At 44.1% G+C, this 15,197-nt stretch overlaps 1 protein-coding gene across 5 annotated transcripts in view; it reads right to left on the reverse strand.

Annotated features, from left to right (window-relative positions):
• The window catches only part of CCDC34 (coiled-coil domain containing 34), a 49,130-nt gene extending 39,763 nt beyond the window's left edge, over positions 1–9,367 (reverse strand). The window contains exons 1-2 of one of the 5 annotated variants that reach the window (XM_088470468.1): positions 9,298–9,367; positions 1,998–2,257 (exon numbers count right to left, since the gene is read on the reverse strand). In XM_088470468.1, the coding sequence (XP_088326594.1) occupies positions 1,998–2,257; positions 9,298–9,315 (278 nt within the window). In that variant the 5' untranslated portion in view covers positions 9,316–9,367. Of the gene's footprint in view, positions 1–1,997; positions 2,258–4,319; positions 4,405–7,885; positions 8,128–8,885; positions 8,971–9,297 lie in introns of those variants that run through there. The other 4 variants (XM_088470467.1, XM_088470470.1, XM_088470469.1 and 1 more) reach the window with 4 other exon arrangements.
• Between the last annotated feature and the right edge of the window lie 5,830 nt (positions 9,368–15,197).

Here is a 15,197-nt window from a genome sequence, read left to right on the forward strand (position 1 = left end):
ACAGCTAACCAATATCGCACAAAATACTGGCTCCATTTCCTTTTTTTTCTCTCCCGGATTTCTAGGATAATGACTTGGGGCCTCATTCAGGTCTGGACGATATTGCACAGCTGCAAGGAATGCCGTCCAGCAAATATTAAAATACTGCAGGAGGCGTCTATAGGTAGAATACCCCAGACAGCAATAGTGATCTGAGTGCAGCGTCCATAGACGCTGCCTCAGATCATCATCACGACCATCGAGGCCAGGAAATCTGTGTACACCAACGCAGACCATGGCCTCGGCACTACCGGAAAACGGGGCCAACATGCCTTCGGTTCCAGGAATGTTGGCTGGGCACACCTCAGTTCTGTCCCCCTAACACTGAATGTTAATCATGGTGCTGCATGGGAGGGGGGGGATGATCAGAGAGCGAAATTGCAGAACCCTTTATGCACATGTGCAAAACCAGATAAGATTAAGATGCCGGCAGACGGGATCATGAACGTCGATATATCGGCGCCAGAATCCCGACGCCCGGAAAAATGCCAACGCCACCATGCCGAAAACATCAGGATACCGAGGTCCAGCATACCAACCGCCGGCATCCCGAACGCGAGATGCGGGAAAGTATTACACTTAGCGCGGGGATAGGGGGGGACTAGGTTTAGGGACCCCCCAGGTGAGTTAGGCACCGGGAAGGGTGAGTTAAGGTTAGGCACTACCGGAGAGGGGAGGGTTAGGTTTAGGGTGCAGGAAGGGGGGGCTAGGGATTATCGGGGGGAAGTTAGGGTTAGGCACCAGCAGGGGGAGGTAAGGGTTAGGCACCATCAAAGGAGGGTTATGGGTGGGGGGGGGGCGGGAGAGGGTTAGGGTATTTACCGGACCCTGTGGGGATTCTGCATGATCGGGATTCCGGCATCGGTATTTCAACCGCCGGCATCTCATGCACCGGCATATCATACCCAACCTGCATGAAACGGGTCCTGCACATTCGGAAAACTGTGCGAGTTCCCATAATAGTGTCCAGACCTGAATAAGGCCCTTAATATGCTACATTATAGAATCCTAGATAGCATCTAATGATATCAATAGGTCATATAAATTATCCTATAAATTACTGTAGTAAACACTAGAGTGTTAGAACAGCTGTGTCAGGATGTTACCTATTAATGTATACACCCCATTTAATGGAATGAATATGCTTTTGATGACCTGCTTGAAAGTTGGCTGAACTCTGACATGTAATGATATGCGCTCTGGAAAGTTTCATTACAAATATAAAAAAGTGCCTCTCTGAACACTCAACACAGTTTCCAAAGCAGACTTAGGCAATCTCAGAAACCTGTGTCCAAATTAGGTCAAGGTATGGTAAGCCTGGTACAACATATTTAAGGGCATCTTGTTATTCTGAACTCTTAGGTGGGAATTAAATTCCCAAAATAGACGTGATGCGCCATTTCAGAACAGCACATCACACGCTGCCGGCATCGCAAGTTTTCCCTCGCAGTCCATAGATGTAAGTGCCTAAAATTGCATCTCACAAATGCTTCATTTCCACTCCCATATTGCATGGATAGCAAAATCTTGTTTTAGGCGAGTAAAAATATGTAGTGTTAATTCTAGCACCCTGCACCTGTCACATCCCATGCACTTCCTCTTTCCTGCCAGGGGTGTCGCTCTCTTCTCTGGTGCTACTAGGACACTCTGGTCTGTATCTTTGCAGTTTGTTGCATCGAACAAACAGGTGCAGGGCGCTAGAATGAACACAGGGCGCTAGAATGAACACAGGGTGCTAATCTGGTATTTTCAAACAATGTACACATACTTTGTTGAGCGCGACTAATCAAATGTGTATTACAGACAGGGGTTAACTGTTTACAAAATAAGTCTATATAATAAATTATTATTCACTGTAGTTTTATGAGTTGATCAATAAGAATCTGCAAAATGTATTCAGAATAGACAATTATTTGCCTAAAGTGTTAAATTGAATTTGAAAAAAAAAAAAAAATTACCAATCTTTCCTTGTTTCGGTTTCATCCACCAATGCACGTGAATGGAGAACCTGATCTTCAAAGTCACTTCTATAGCCATCATGACCTATTGGTGATAACGAAGAATAGGTGGAGCCTTTCGTGCTGCTAACATCACAGCTCTCTGAGTGCCCCATTGCTGCCTCTGCTTTGATAGCCTTTTGGGGAGTGGAATGAGAAAGCCTCCCCTCGGTAGATCGTGCATTAGTGGTAGAGGAAGACATAGCCAAATTCCCAGGTACCTTAAGAGAAATATGGAAAATGACTAGAAAAGGACTAAAAGAGCGGTGTTCCTTCTTATGCTAAAAGTATGAGCATCATTTACACATTCCTATAAATACAAATGATATTAGATGACCTGGGAAGGGTCTATAGGCTTAATGGGAGTTACTGCCATATTGGGAATCCTATGTAAAGTGTCTTGGCATTTGTACAGTAGGGAATACATTTTATATTTATTTTACATTATTAATACATATATGAACAGGTATTCACATAAACATAAAATATGAATTGGTCAGATACATTTACAATAAAATGGTTTTACTGTACACAAATATATTTAATATAACACCATTTTTCCAGTATACCTACCAATATTTCATAGGGTCAGATATTATTAAAAAGAAAAACATTTTTATTTATTTTTTATGTAAATCTGTTTTTCCATACATTGTAGATACACCAACAAACATTACAGAATTATGAATGGATTTTGTCTTCGGTCAGAACTCCCCAACCAGAGATTTCAGCCATGTGTTAGAGTTTATTCAGCCGAGACCTTGGCCGCAAAAGCTCACGGTGCATTCCATATCCAAAAGTAATGCAGTCAGGGGGATCAATGGTCGTTCATCCCTGTAGCTACACAGAACCAGAGGTTCATGCATGCAGTTTCCATTTGTATTAACTGACCCATGGTTCAAACTGGCAATTATGTAGGTAGCAGCAGTATGGAGCAAGATTTACAGACTGAGGGCCTGATTCAGAGCCGCTCGTAAGCGGCCGCTCATTCGCTCTGAGCGATGTTCGCACAACTGCGCATGCGTATGGGTCGTAATGCGGATGCGCCAACCAGTCATTGCGGTCGGAAATCGAGCGTTCACAAAATAGCGAGTGCCTGCTAATTTGAGTGACAGGATGAGGCATTTGTGGGTGGTAACAGGGGAAGGTGCTTGAAAACAGGGAGTGGAGATCCGAACACAGGCGTGCCAAACGGTCAAAACGGGCGTTTTAAGGGTGTACATAATTAACAAAGCAGCGTCATCGGCCACGTCACTTGGTTGTTTCGTAGCCTGAACTGTTCGCAAGATTACGGTAGGAAAATCCAACCACAAGCACTGCGAGCAGTTCAGACGCCTTTCGATGTACTCGATTAATCAAATAAATAGCGGAGATGACGTAGGATGCGAGCGGCCAGGGGGCGTCTCTACAAAATAGCGAGCGCATGTTTTGTTCGCTCGCTCAGACATAGAGGCGTCAACAGACCGCAAAGAGCGAGCGCTCAATTTAAATAGCCTGCCCCTTTTTCTGAACGAGCGATCGCAAATAGCGTCCGGCTCTGAATCAGGCCCTGATTTCCTCATGTAGCGGGGTGGTGGTAGGTATGGGTGTTAGATGTATCAAGCATTAAAGAGAGATATAGGGCCATATTCAATTAGGCTGCGAAAAGCCGTTATCGGCGATGACGTCATTTTCGCCGTCTTCACTTTTCCCCATATTCAATTTCAAAAACTGGGGATAACTTTTCACCATAGAATAAGTGGCGATAAAAAGTGCAGAATTGGGGATTTGGGTTAAAAAGTAAACAAAAGTACCCTGCACCCTTTGCAATGTCCCCTAAAGGTATTCTGTGTCAAAAAAAAATTAGAAAGTTCAACAGGATACCCCAAAAAAACTTACTTTTGTTATGGGGGAGAAAAAAAAAAGTTGGGGAGAAACTTAGAAACTAGCGAAATAGACTCAGGGGGCGGTGGCAAGTATGTGGCATGTGTTTTTTAGAATGTGGTTGGTTGCGGCAGGTGGATTTTTAAAAGTTCACTTTAGGGAGTTAAAAATATGCTTGCACCCATTTTCATGTGCCCCAAATTTAACGGGACTAGTTATTTTTCAAACAAAAATGTTGCTAAATGCTATTCTTCACCACTTTTTAAAAGGCGCATTAAAGCACCTGTAGAGACAGTTTAAAAACCCTAAATACCTTTAGCAGGGCTTTTCGGGGGTACCCATAGTGTTCCCATGTTACTGCATCTTTCGGGGGGTGACAGGCTGATTTCCCCAAAAGTGACAGGACTTTTCGCTACTTACCTTTCCAGCGGCTCCCATTTTCGCCGATACTTTATCCCCAACAAAAGCTCCGATGACGGTGAAAAGTCCGGCAATGGACTTTTCGCCTCTAATTGAATATGGCCTAAAGAGTACTAACCAATCATCTTCTGTCATTTTTCTAGCAGAGCCTGTAAAACAAATAGTTAGAAGCTGATTTGTTGGTACTTTAGCTCTCTCTCCAAGACTTGATACATCTCCCATTTAGAGTTTTGTCTTGAACATTACAAGAATATATTCAGACATAAGCCAGTATTCAATTAGAGGCGAAAAGCCGCGATCGGTGAAAAGTTTTCGCCTGTTTCCGAAGTATCGCCCTATTCAATTCCAGGACGTTTTCGCCTAGGCGAAAACTCCACAGGCAAAAAAGTTTTTCCACCAAATGGCAGGAGAAAAGAAGTGAAAATTCCTATTTTTGAGTAAAAAAGTGGGGACTTTGTTCAGAACGCTTTGGGCACCCCCCTAATGATTAATTAGGCAAAAAAAATTATCTTAATTCACCCCAAAAAAGACATGTCATTTTTGGGGCGAAAATTTAATAAAATGTTGGAAAATGGGGCTAAAGTACTGGGACAGGTATGTTGGGGTGCTCTATGGTTGGGCCACGTGTTTTTAGGATTGCAGGAGGCTGCAGCAGGTGTATTTTTTAAAAAATTTTATTCTGCACTTTATAAACCCCAAAATATCCTAGGATCCATTTACATGTACCCCCAATTTAACTACAGCAATTATTTTTCATAAAACACATTGCTTAACATAATTTTTCCACACTTATGCAGATACAGGTTGAGTCTCCCATATCCAAATATTCCGAAATACGGAATATTCCGAATTACGGAATAATTTTGGCATGACTGAGATAATAAAACCTTTGATTTTTGATGGTTCAATGTACACAAACTTTGTCTAAGGCACAAATTATTAAAAATATTCTCTAAAATTACCTTCAGGCTGTGTGTATAGGGTGTAAATGAAACATAAATTTATTTCATGTATGTACACAAACTTTGCTTGAGCCACAAAATTATTGAAAATATTGTATAAAATGAGCTGCAGGCTATGTGTATAAGATGCATATAACACATATATGCATTCTGTGTGTATATTGGGGTCCCATTCGCAAGATATTTCTCTTTGACTCAAAATAAGAACCCTAATTACTTTAATTATGGCTAATACACTTCTATATTGATTCCCCGGGTGAGTTAGGCTTTATTGGGGGGTACAGACTGATTACCCCCAAAAAAACTGACCTTTTCGCCAGTTCCGCTATTCGCCCATATGCGTTTTTGCCTGTTTTACAATTGAATACAGCAAAAAGCGGGTGCGCACATTGAGTAAGCACGCAAAAACTTCGCCTCAAAACACGCAAATGAGGTGAAAACATCTCACTTTCGCAAATCTCTGCTTTTTGCGGCTATCTGAATCCGGCCCACAGGTTATCTCAACCAAAATCAGTATGATTTACTGCCAGCTGCATAGGTTCAAATCCCAACAGCGATAGCCCAGCAAGGGTGCAAATCCCGATCGTAAATTAAGATAAGTACCGCTAACCTTACTAACCCTAACCCTCCCTCAGGGGTGCCTAACCCTAACCCCCCCCCCCCCTCCCAAGTGCCTAAACCTAACCCCCCCCTTCCCCACAGCCTAACCCTAAGTCTCCCAGGGGGGGGGGCCTAACCCTAACCTCCCCCGGGGGTGCCTAACCCCAAGTCCCCCCCGGGAGCCCCTAACCCAACCTTTCCCCTCCGCAGCTGTCCGAGCCCAGCTCACCTTCGATTGGGAATGCCGGGATCTTGGCGTAGGTAAAGTGACAGGCGTCAGAATTTCGACGCCTGTCATTAGACCCTTGCCGGGATTAGACAGTCGGGATGCCGACGGTCGGCATCCCGACTGCATACCTCTGAACCATCCTTAAATTTGTGGGATGGAGGAAGGAAACAAAAGTGAAGTGGTAAGTGTAAATTTAGGGGATTTATTTGCTGAACAGTGGGGGTTTTCAAAGCACTTTGACCACTGAATTTAAAACTGCACTAGTTTATTTGCAACTGTAGTTACCCGAGATGAAATACATAAGAAAAAGCCTTTATTGCTACTTATCAGTTAATTAACATAAACAACTCATAGCAGCGGGAGTCTTTGGTGAAACTGAACATGGAAGTGACAGGACAGCCATGCCAGATTATATTATAGATTTATATGGGAGCATTTATTAATTACATAACATATTACGCTGCAGGGAAGATTGGGGACAAGGCTTTAACCACCTGCCAGGCATGGTCGTATCAGATGCGACCACACCAGACTGGGCTTCTGATGCGACCAGTCCAAAAATCCCACTAGGCAGCTTCGGGAAGCTAATCTTCCCGCAGCCACCTATGTCAGAGGAACCTGCTGGTCCCTCTACACACTCAGCTTCCTCTTCTTTATGTCCCGATCACCGCTGGCCACAGTGATCGAGCATCCAGTGACACCCCTCGTGTGTGTGTATATATAGTTTTTTTAACCACTTAACTGGCGTGGTTGCATGCAATGCGACTGGAGCCAGAAGTGCTTCCTCTGGTGTTGTCACACAGCTCGCTCTGTCCCCTGGCTTTAGCAGAAGAGATCCATTTTGCACAAGTGCAGAACGGATCTCCTGTGTCTCCCCTGCAGTGATACAGACATCAATGCCAGAAACACGACCCAGAATGCTGTGCAAACAGCACTCTGGGGCACATGCAGTAAAAGTGTGAAAACCAGTCTCCCGATCTTTGCGTATGCAGATAGCTGCAGCAGGGGTGCACTGTAAATGGGGGCGGGGGTAGTGGCAGCTTTTGGCCCTTGGGGGGGGGGGGTTATGCAGGCCAGTACAAGCCAGGGTGGGGTTATCTAGACACATATATAGTGACACATGGGGAACCCTAAAATGGGGGTGAGGGTGGGGGCTGTTCCACAGGTACCCCTAGGGGGGTTTATTGCTGGGGATATTTTGACACGGGGGGGATATTTTTAATTAGTGGTGGGACATTAAATTACAATGGTTGCCTATGGACAGGGGAGCTGGGGGGGTGTAAAACATCCCATAGGTATATATTTTTAAAATAAAATATTTATTTTAATCGTAATTAAATTGAAAAATGACAATTTATGCACAGTTTTGACGAAAAAAAATTGTCAGTTAAGTGGTTAAACGCTGTTATAAGCAATGGGCAAGATCTTTTTTGCACTTGTATTTCAGTGTCCAAGTATTCATGTAGGGGGCCACACAGATGGGGACTCATAGGGGGAGACTGCGCAAAGCTTGGAAAAAAAAGTACCAACCAATCAGCTCCTGTCATTTTTCAAACACAGCCTGTAACATGACAGGAGCAGATTGGTTATCTCGCTCGAAGCTTTGATACATCTCCCCCATAGTACTCATCAGAGAGGAGCAAAAAGGACAGGTGAATTAGGAGGTATAAATAAGATCTGTTATATTCACTGTATCTATTTGTATGTGCCCATAGGCAATTCATTAAGCAATTGATATAAGCTTATTCCTCTTTACAGTAACTCATTGAGCTTACCAGGGGGAAAGGCTCATACAGTACACCCCTCTACACAGACTGTCTCTTCCCGGTGCCAGGAACGCAGCTCATACGAAGTCTCTCATCACCGGAATCCCATGGACAGCTCGGTGCTTTCACCGGAGGAACATCAACAACAGATCAGAGTTACGCCGCACAACAGGTTCCAGCAGCCAGTATTCAAAATGGCGGGGCCTGTCAACCATTCCCATCGGCCACTGCGAGATCTGGCCAATGAGCACTGACGCTTTCCTACGTTGCTGAAGCTACTCGTAGCGTCGCCAATAGAGATAAAAACCGTCGTGCACTGTGTCCCTAGCAACGCGTGACGCTCCAGGTCTGCAGCTCCATAGCAACCGGTGGCAGCTGTAGTAGCTGATGATTTGCTGCCCTGAGCTGTATACAGTGGCTGCTGACAGCAGCTTTATTAGCACCTCTTGGTGAACTATAACTGGCAGCTTTGTAGGGTTATTGTGCTCACAGAAAGCCTAAAATCAATATGAAATCTGATATATACAGGCAGTGTGCTATAGCTACAGCTACCTCATAAACTACCAGTGATATATATGGAATATATTTTTCAGAGCTTTCCTCATTACCGAAAAGGGCCTGAAAATAAGTTGGATTTTGGTTTCTTCTGCTCTATAGGATTCTTACTCACTGACAGTGACTTGCATCAGAAAACCCAAATACAAACCTCAGGTGGAAACCATATATTTGTTAGTGCATGCATGTGGCATATCTGCGGCTAGACAGATTCATAATTGCGTGTGTCCAGAATGCAAGCAGTATGAAGTTTTACTAATTCATTATAATGAGGTTTCCAGTTTAAGCGCTTTATACATTATAGAATCAGTATTGTTTTAAATGGTAGATGTTTCCATGTAAGATAATTAAAGAAATAAAAATGGGCAGCAGTTTACAGCCTGGGCTTGTTCCCATAAAAAGGGAGAACAATAGTTCCTGCTAGTAACAGGGAGACCTGCAGCAAAGGACCTACCTGTTATAGTAAAAATCCAGTGGTAGGGTAGAGAAAAGACCCTAAAGCAGAGGTTCCCAAACTTGGTCCTGAAGGCACCCTAACAGTCCAAGTTTTAAGAATATCCATGCTTGACCACAGGTGACTTAATTAGTACCTCAGTCAATTTGATTTAGCCACCTGTGCTCAACCAGGGATATTTCTATAACCTGAACTGTTGGGGTGCCTTGATGACCGCAATGGGGAACCTCTGCCCTAAAGACTAAATGCTCCACACTAAATGTTATGGCTCTTCCCAGTCCCCAATATGTAACATGAACTTCTTCATCAGGAGAGTCTGTCATGTGGTGACTCAACTGAAACGATCGTGGCTTCCCTTAACAACTCAGACAATCACAAGTGTTCCCCACTGTAGAACAGAACTTTAACTTACAACTGTTAAGCTGGGCATCCACTATACCAGAGGTTCCCAAACTCGGTCCTCAGGACCCCACACAGGTCACGTTTTCCAGGTCACCCAGCAGGTGCACAGGTGTATTCATTAATCATTACTCATTTCACACATTTTAAAAGATCCACAGGTGGTTATAGTTATTTCACTTTTGATTCTGTGAATCATACTTGCCTACCCTCCCGATTTGATCGGGAGCCTCCCGAAAATCGGGTGGCGCTCCCGACCTCCCGGGAAGGCAGGTAACCCTGCCGGCTGCCGCCCACCCCTCTTAACCCCCCCCCTGCACTTACCTGAGGAACTACCGCAGCGAGGGGGGCTGTGACAAAATTCATGCCGAATCGTGTCATTTTGGCTCCGCCCCCTACTTCACAATGCCTGTAATATCGGCATTGTGTAGTGGGGGCGGGGCCAAAATGATGCGATTGTGTGGCCCCGCCCACAAACGTGCATCACCAGGCCAGCCCCGCCTCCTCACGATGGCCACGCCCCCCTGTAATGCCGATCTGCCTGCTCCCTCCTGGAAGGGGCAGCCAGAAAGTCGGCAAGCCTGCTGTGAATAGACCTGGAAAACATGCACTGTGTGGGGTCTTGAGGACCGAGTTTGAGAACCTGTGCACTATACAATTTTCTGTCAGATAACTGTCCAATCTGGCTGATTGGAATGAAAACCTGGTAATGTATGGGAGCAAATGACAGTCGATTATTTGGTTTTAAACACTGAAAAAAGGATAAAAAAAAATTGGTTAAATTCGTGTGTTTTAAGTTTAACTAATTTGTCTGAACGACCATTTTTGGCTATTTTCCAGTGTTTGTGAGTAAATGGACGATTGTCATTTGCTCCCATACATTACCAGGTTTTCATCCCAACCAGCCCGATTGGACAGATATCTGACAGATAATTGTATAGTGGATGCCCAGCTAATTGGCTGGCAATGAAGGAAGTTGCTGTACTGCCTTTACTAACGCTGGGCATACACTATACAATTATCTGTCAGATATCTGTCCAATCTGGCTGATTGGAATGAAATAATGTATGGGAGCAAATGACAATCAACCATTTGCTCACAAACACTGGAAAACAGCCAAAAATGGTCGTTCAGACAAATTGGTTAAAACACATGAATTTAATCAATTTGAACAATTGTTTTTTTGTGTTTTCCAGTGTTTAAGACCATATGATCGACTGTCATTTGCTCCCATACATTACCAGGTTTTCATTCCAACCAGCAAGATTGGACAGATATCTGACAGATAATTGTATAGTGCACAGGTTCCCAAACGCGGTCCTCAAGGCTCCCCAACAGTTCAGGATTCAGAGATATCCATGGTTAAGCACAGGTGGTTAAATCAAAGTGACTGAGGTACTAATTAAACACCTGTGCTCAACCATGGATATCTCTAAAGCTGACACTAGACCAACTTTCATCCAACCATCCAACTAGTTGGCTGGTTGGAAGGAAAATCTGGTAATGTATAAAAGTAAATGATGATCAGCAATTTGCTCCTAAATGACAGAAAACAGATGAAAATGGTCGTTCAGACAAGTTTGTTAAATGTTTGATTTAAACAGTTTGTTCAAACAACAGTTTTTGTCCATTTTCTGGCATTTCGGAGCAAATTCCTGATTGTCATTTACTTTCATACCTTACCAGATCTTTATTCCAACCAATCAACTAGTTGGGTGGTTGGATGAAAGTTGGTCTAGTGTGTGGCCAGCTTAAAACCTGAACTGTTGGGGAGCCTTGAGGACCGTGATTGGGAACCTCTGCACTATAATGTATGCCCAGCATAAGTGCCGGGTCTTCAGGACCAACAATATTTGGTGGCTTTACCCTTTGGATTTAACCAGTAGTGTTTTGCAATCATTATTGCTGCCATTTTAAATGCAGTGGGCAAAGCCACTCAAAATCTGTGGCTTTGGAAATATAAGGCTTATTTTTAATATTAATCTAAAACAATGTAAGGGGGAAGCACTCAATTTGCAAGGTGGGTTTCTGCATATGTGTGTAGGAAGGGGGCTCAGTCAAAATTACACAACCCCAAGACACCCGCGAATACGGTTGGGACATTGAAAGTAGATATTGGTAGTACCAAAGTTTTTAACATTGGTCATAAAACAGAAGATCACCTATGGTTTCTGAGGTTTGAAGTAAACTAGATACCTAACTACAATCCAAGTAAGAAATTTAAACACCAAACCTCCTATACCATAATCGTGCACTTAACTTATGAGCTATCAGTAATACTACAATTGGTGTTCATCTTGTCAATAATATCTTTAAGTATTTAAAACACACATATCTTATCAGAGTAAGCAGGGGATTTGAACACCAACCAACCTCATGTACTGCAGTCAGACACTTAACACATGAGATACATTGTAGACATTGGTAGAACCAATGTTTTTAACATTGGTCATAAAATAGAAGAACCCCTATGGTTTCTGATGTTTCTAGATGTTTGAAGTAAACTAGATACTTAACTACAATCCAAGTAAGAAATTTAAAAACCAAACCTCCTATACCATTTTTTCGTACACTTACGAGCTATCAGTAATACTGCAATTGGTGTTCATCTTGTCAATAATATCTTTAATTATATCCTCCTGTCTTTAAAACACAAATATCTTATCAGTGTAGGCAGAGAATTTGAACACCCAACCTCATGTACTGCAGTCAGACACTTAACACATGAGCTATTTTGCTCCTGCTTAGGAAGACTAGTAATTCTAAATATATGAAGCTGGTTGTACTTGTTAGTTTAAATCATTGCAGCTAAACAGATCTACATTATGTATTGTGCAGCCACACACTCAAAGATCATTATTCATTACTTACTGACACATTTTAAAAGATCAACAGGTAGAACTAAAAAAGAGAGGAGAACTGGAAAACATGCACTGTTTGGGGTCCTGAGGACCGAGTTTGAGAACCTGTAATGTAGCGGAATGTAGGCCTGATTCGCAGTTATGAGCATATACAAAAAGAAAAAAAAAAAGGACCCCAAAAAATTGGAGTAATTTGTACCTAGTCAAATCCATGCAGTAGTGCAGGTGGGATAGATTTAAAATGTGCAGAGTGAAGCTGCAGTGAAGCTTCTCGCGGGGACAGATGATTTCACATCAGTTGTCACCGCGCCGGTGCAATGATGAATTGCTCCGGAATCCACGGCAAGTTATAATGTTAATTATCTGGGCCTGTTCGGACCCAGATAATTAACATCATGAATAGTCCCCTAAGTGCTGACATCTCTATCCCACACTAACCCCAGGTGTAATGAAGTGTCCCCCAGACAGTGGCATATCTATAATGGGTGTAATGTGTGCGGGGTACACGGGCCCCCGGGTCCAGGGGGACACCGCACCGCACACACTGCACCCATATTATTTAAAACTTACCTGTCTGTGGTCCCACGGCGGGTGTCTGGGCTGCTGAGAATACCGGAAAATGGCTGTTGCGGCCATTTTCCCGGTGTTCTGTGCATGAGCAGTAGACTTCGGGAACACTCTAGTGCCCGGAGTCTACTAAATCTGGCTAGCCGCGTCAGTCGGCTGCAGGCCACCGGGCAGAGAGGAGGGGGCCCCGCACGGGGAGTGCACATGGGCCCCCTCCTCTCTTGAGACGCCCCTGCTCCCAGATGAAGTCAGATAAAGAGATTTAACTGGTAGGTACCATAAATCTTGTTTGCTTCTAATATATAAATGGTGATATAATCTAGATTTTAGTATAACTTAGATTTTCCCTTCACTGATATATTGGGGCACTCTGTACAACATTGCCTTATAGTTCTTTTTCTATTTTATTCTTTTTATTTATTGAAAGTTCATGTAAATGCAGAAATAATTGATGTATATGTATGATAGCTGTAACTTAGCAGCATTGCTATGGCTTCTGTGACATCATACACCTATCCTGTGACATCACAGTGCCTCATCCTGTAACATTCTGTCTACAGTTGCTACTCTTACAGTTACTGGCCAGGAAGAAGGAAGATAAGTCCTACATAGCAGGGTATGATGGAGGTGGGTAAGGAAAGCAGAGTGCAGTGTATGAGGGTGATAGGACAATATAGAACAGGGAATATATGTACAAGGACACATAATTAGGAGAAGTACAGGAAGGAATAACACATTTAGGAACAATTCATAATGTAGTATTAGAGAAATCAAGAGGGCTCATAAAGTAGCTGGAAGAACAGGGACTTATATCATGGACAAGGAAAACACAGGAGAACTATCCACGTGTGACAGTAACAGAGGACGGTGCAGAGTGAGGAAGGCTGGCAGAGGGATCATTAGTAATACAATGGGCTGTAAGGAGCGACAGGGTGATGGAGTGAGAGACGGGCAGATAAATGTATTTGTAGCGGTGAGGTGTGGGGGTGTGATGAGAGCACAGTACAAAACATAGAGACTCGGTGGGGGAGAGTGGACAATGTAAAACATGTAGATGGGGGCCAGCACATATAGATGTGGGGGAATTAAACAGGGAAGCACAATACAGGATACACAAATCAGGGGGGGGCACAATATTGGACATACAGGATAGGGGTGCATACAGCAGGACATACAGATCGGGAGCATGTGGGGCATCTGATGGGCCTTATAAGGGCCACATGAGAAGCACCTGGACCTGGGGAGACTATTTTTCTCTGTTCACTCCCCCTAAGCCATTGATCTGGAGATTATACAATTATAAAATGGTCAGGCATTTCACTAAGTATCCAAATGATGAAATGGGGCAAAATAGTATAGATTAAATTGGGAAATAGAGCTGTAACAAGTGATTGTATCTTTGACAATGTAAATATTAAGGGCTCCATTTATCATACATAACCCTTTTAGCACTCGCTATTTAACAAAATTATCACTGTTCACTCTTCCTGACATCTTTAGATGACGCACGCGCAGACTATTTACATAGAGAGATTTTTCCTCTTCACAACCACATCAACGTTTACAGTCTGTCACTCTGCTTGTTCTTATACTAACAATGTCTTCTCCTCTCTTTCCCCAACTGCTGATCTTTGGTAAGTATTGGAAAGTATTGAACCTCTCCCTTTATCTATTAATACACCTCTTAATGCCCAGAGGGAAGGGCGATCCTGAAGCCATGGTTCCCCAGAGGTTTCCTCCACAGGGGGTTTTTCCTCTCCTGAGTGCTGAAGGATGACTCTTCGTGAGTCTAGAGGTTGCCCAAGTATGTGGCTGTTATTGCCATTATAATCACCATCCTTCTCCTGTCTCCCCAGCTCACACCCCTGCATATCTCTATATCACACCCCTGCGTCTCCCCAGCTCACACCTCCACGTCTCTCTGGCTCACACCCCTGCATCTCTCTGGCTCACACCCCTGCATCTCTCCGCTCTCCGGCTCACACCCCTGCATATCTCCATATCACACCCCTGTGTCTCCTCAGCTCACACCCCTGCGTCTCTTTAGCTCACACCCTTGTGTTTCTTTAGTTCACGTCCCTGGGCGTCCCAGGCAGGGTGCGACCCTTCTGGGTGCTGCGAGACTAGCTAGGGCCGGCGCGTCCCAGGCAAGGTGCAGCCACGCTGGGTGCTACGAGAGTAGCTAAGGCCTGTGCGTCCCAGACAGGGTGCGGCCACTCTGGGTGCTGCGAAACTAGCTAGGGCTGGCGTGTCCCAGGCAGGGTGCGGCCACTCTGGGTGCTGTGAGACTAGCTAGGGCCGGTGCGTATTTCCAGCGTACACTTTTGTGTTTCTTCAGCTCACACCCCTGCGTCTCTCCAGCTCACACCCCTGTGTCTCTCCGGCTCACACCCCTGCATCTCTCCAGCTCACACCCCTGCATCTCTCCAGCTCACACGCCTGCATCTCTCCATCTCACACCCCTGCATCTCTCCATCTCACACCC

This window comes from Taudactylus pleione, unplaced genomic scaffold (genome assembly GCF_031769625.1).
Source record: "Taudactylus pleione unplaced genomic scaffold, aTauple2 ptg000100l, whole genome shotgun sequence".
Lineage (NCBI taxonomy): Eukaryota > Metazoa > Chordata > Amphibia > Anura > Myobatrachidae > Taudactylus > Taudactylus pleione.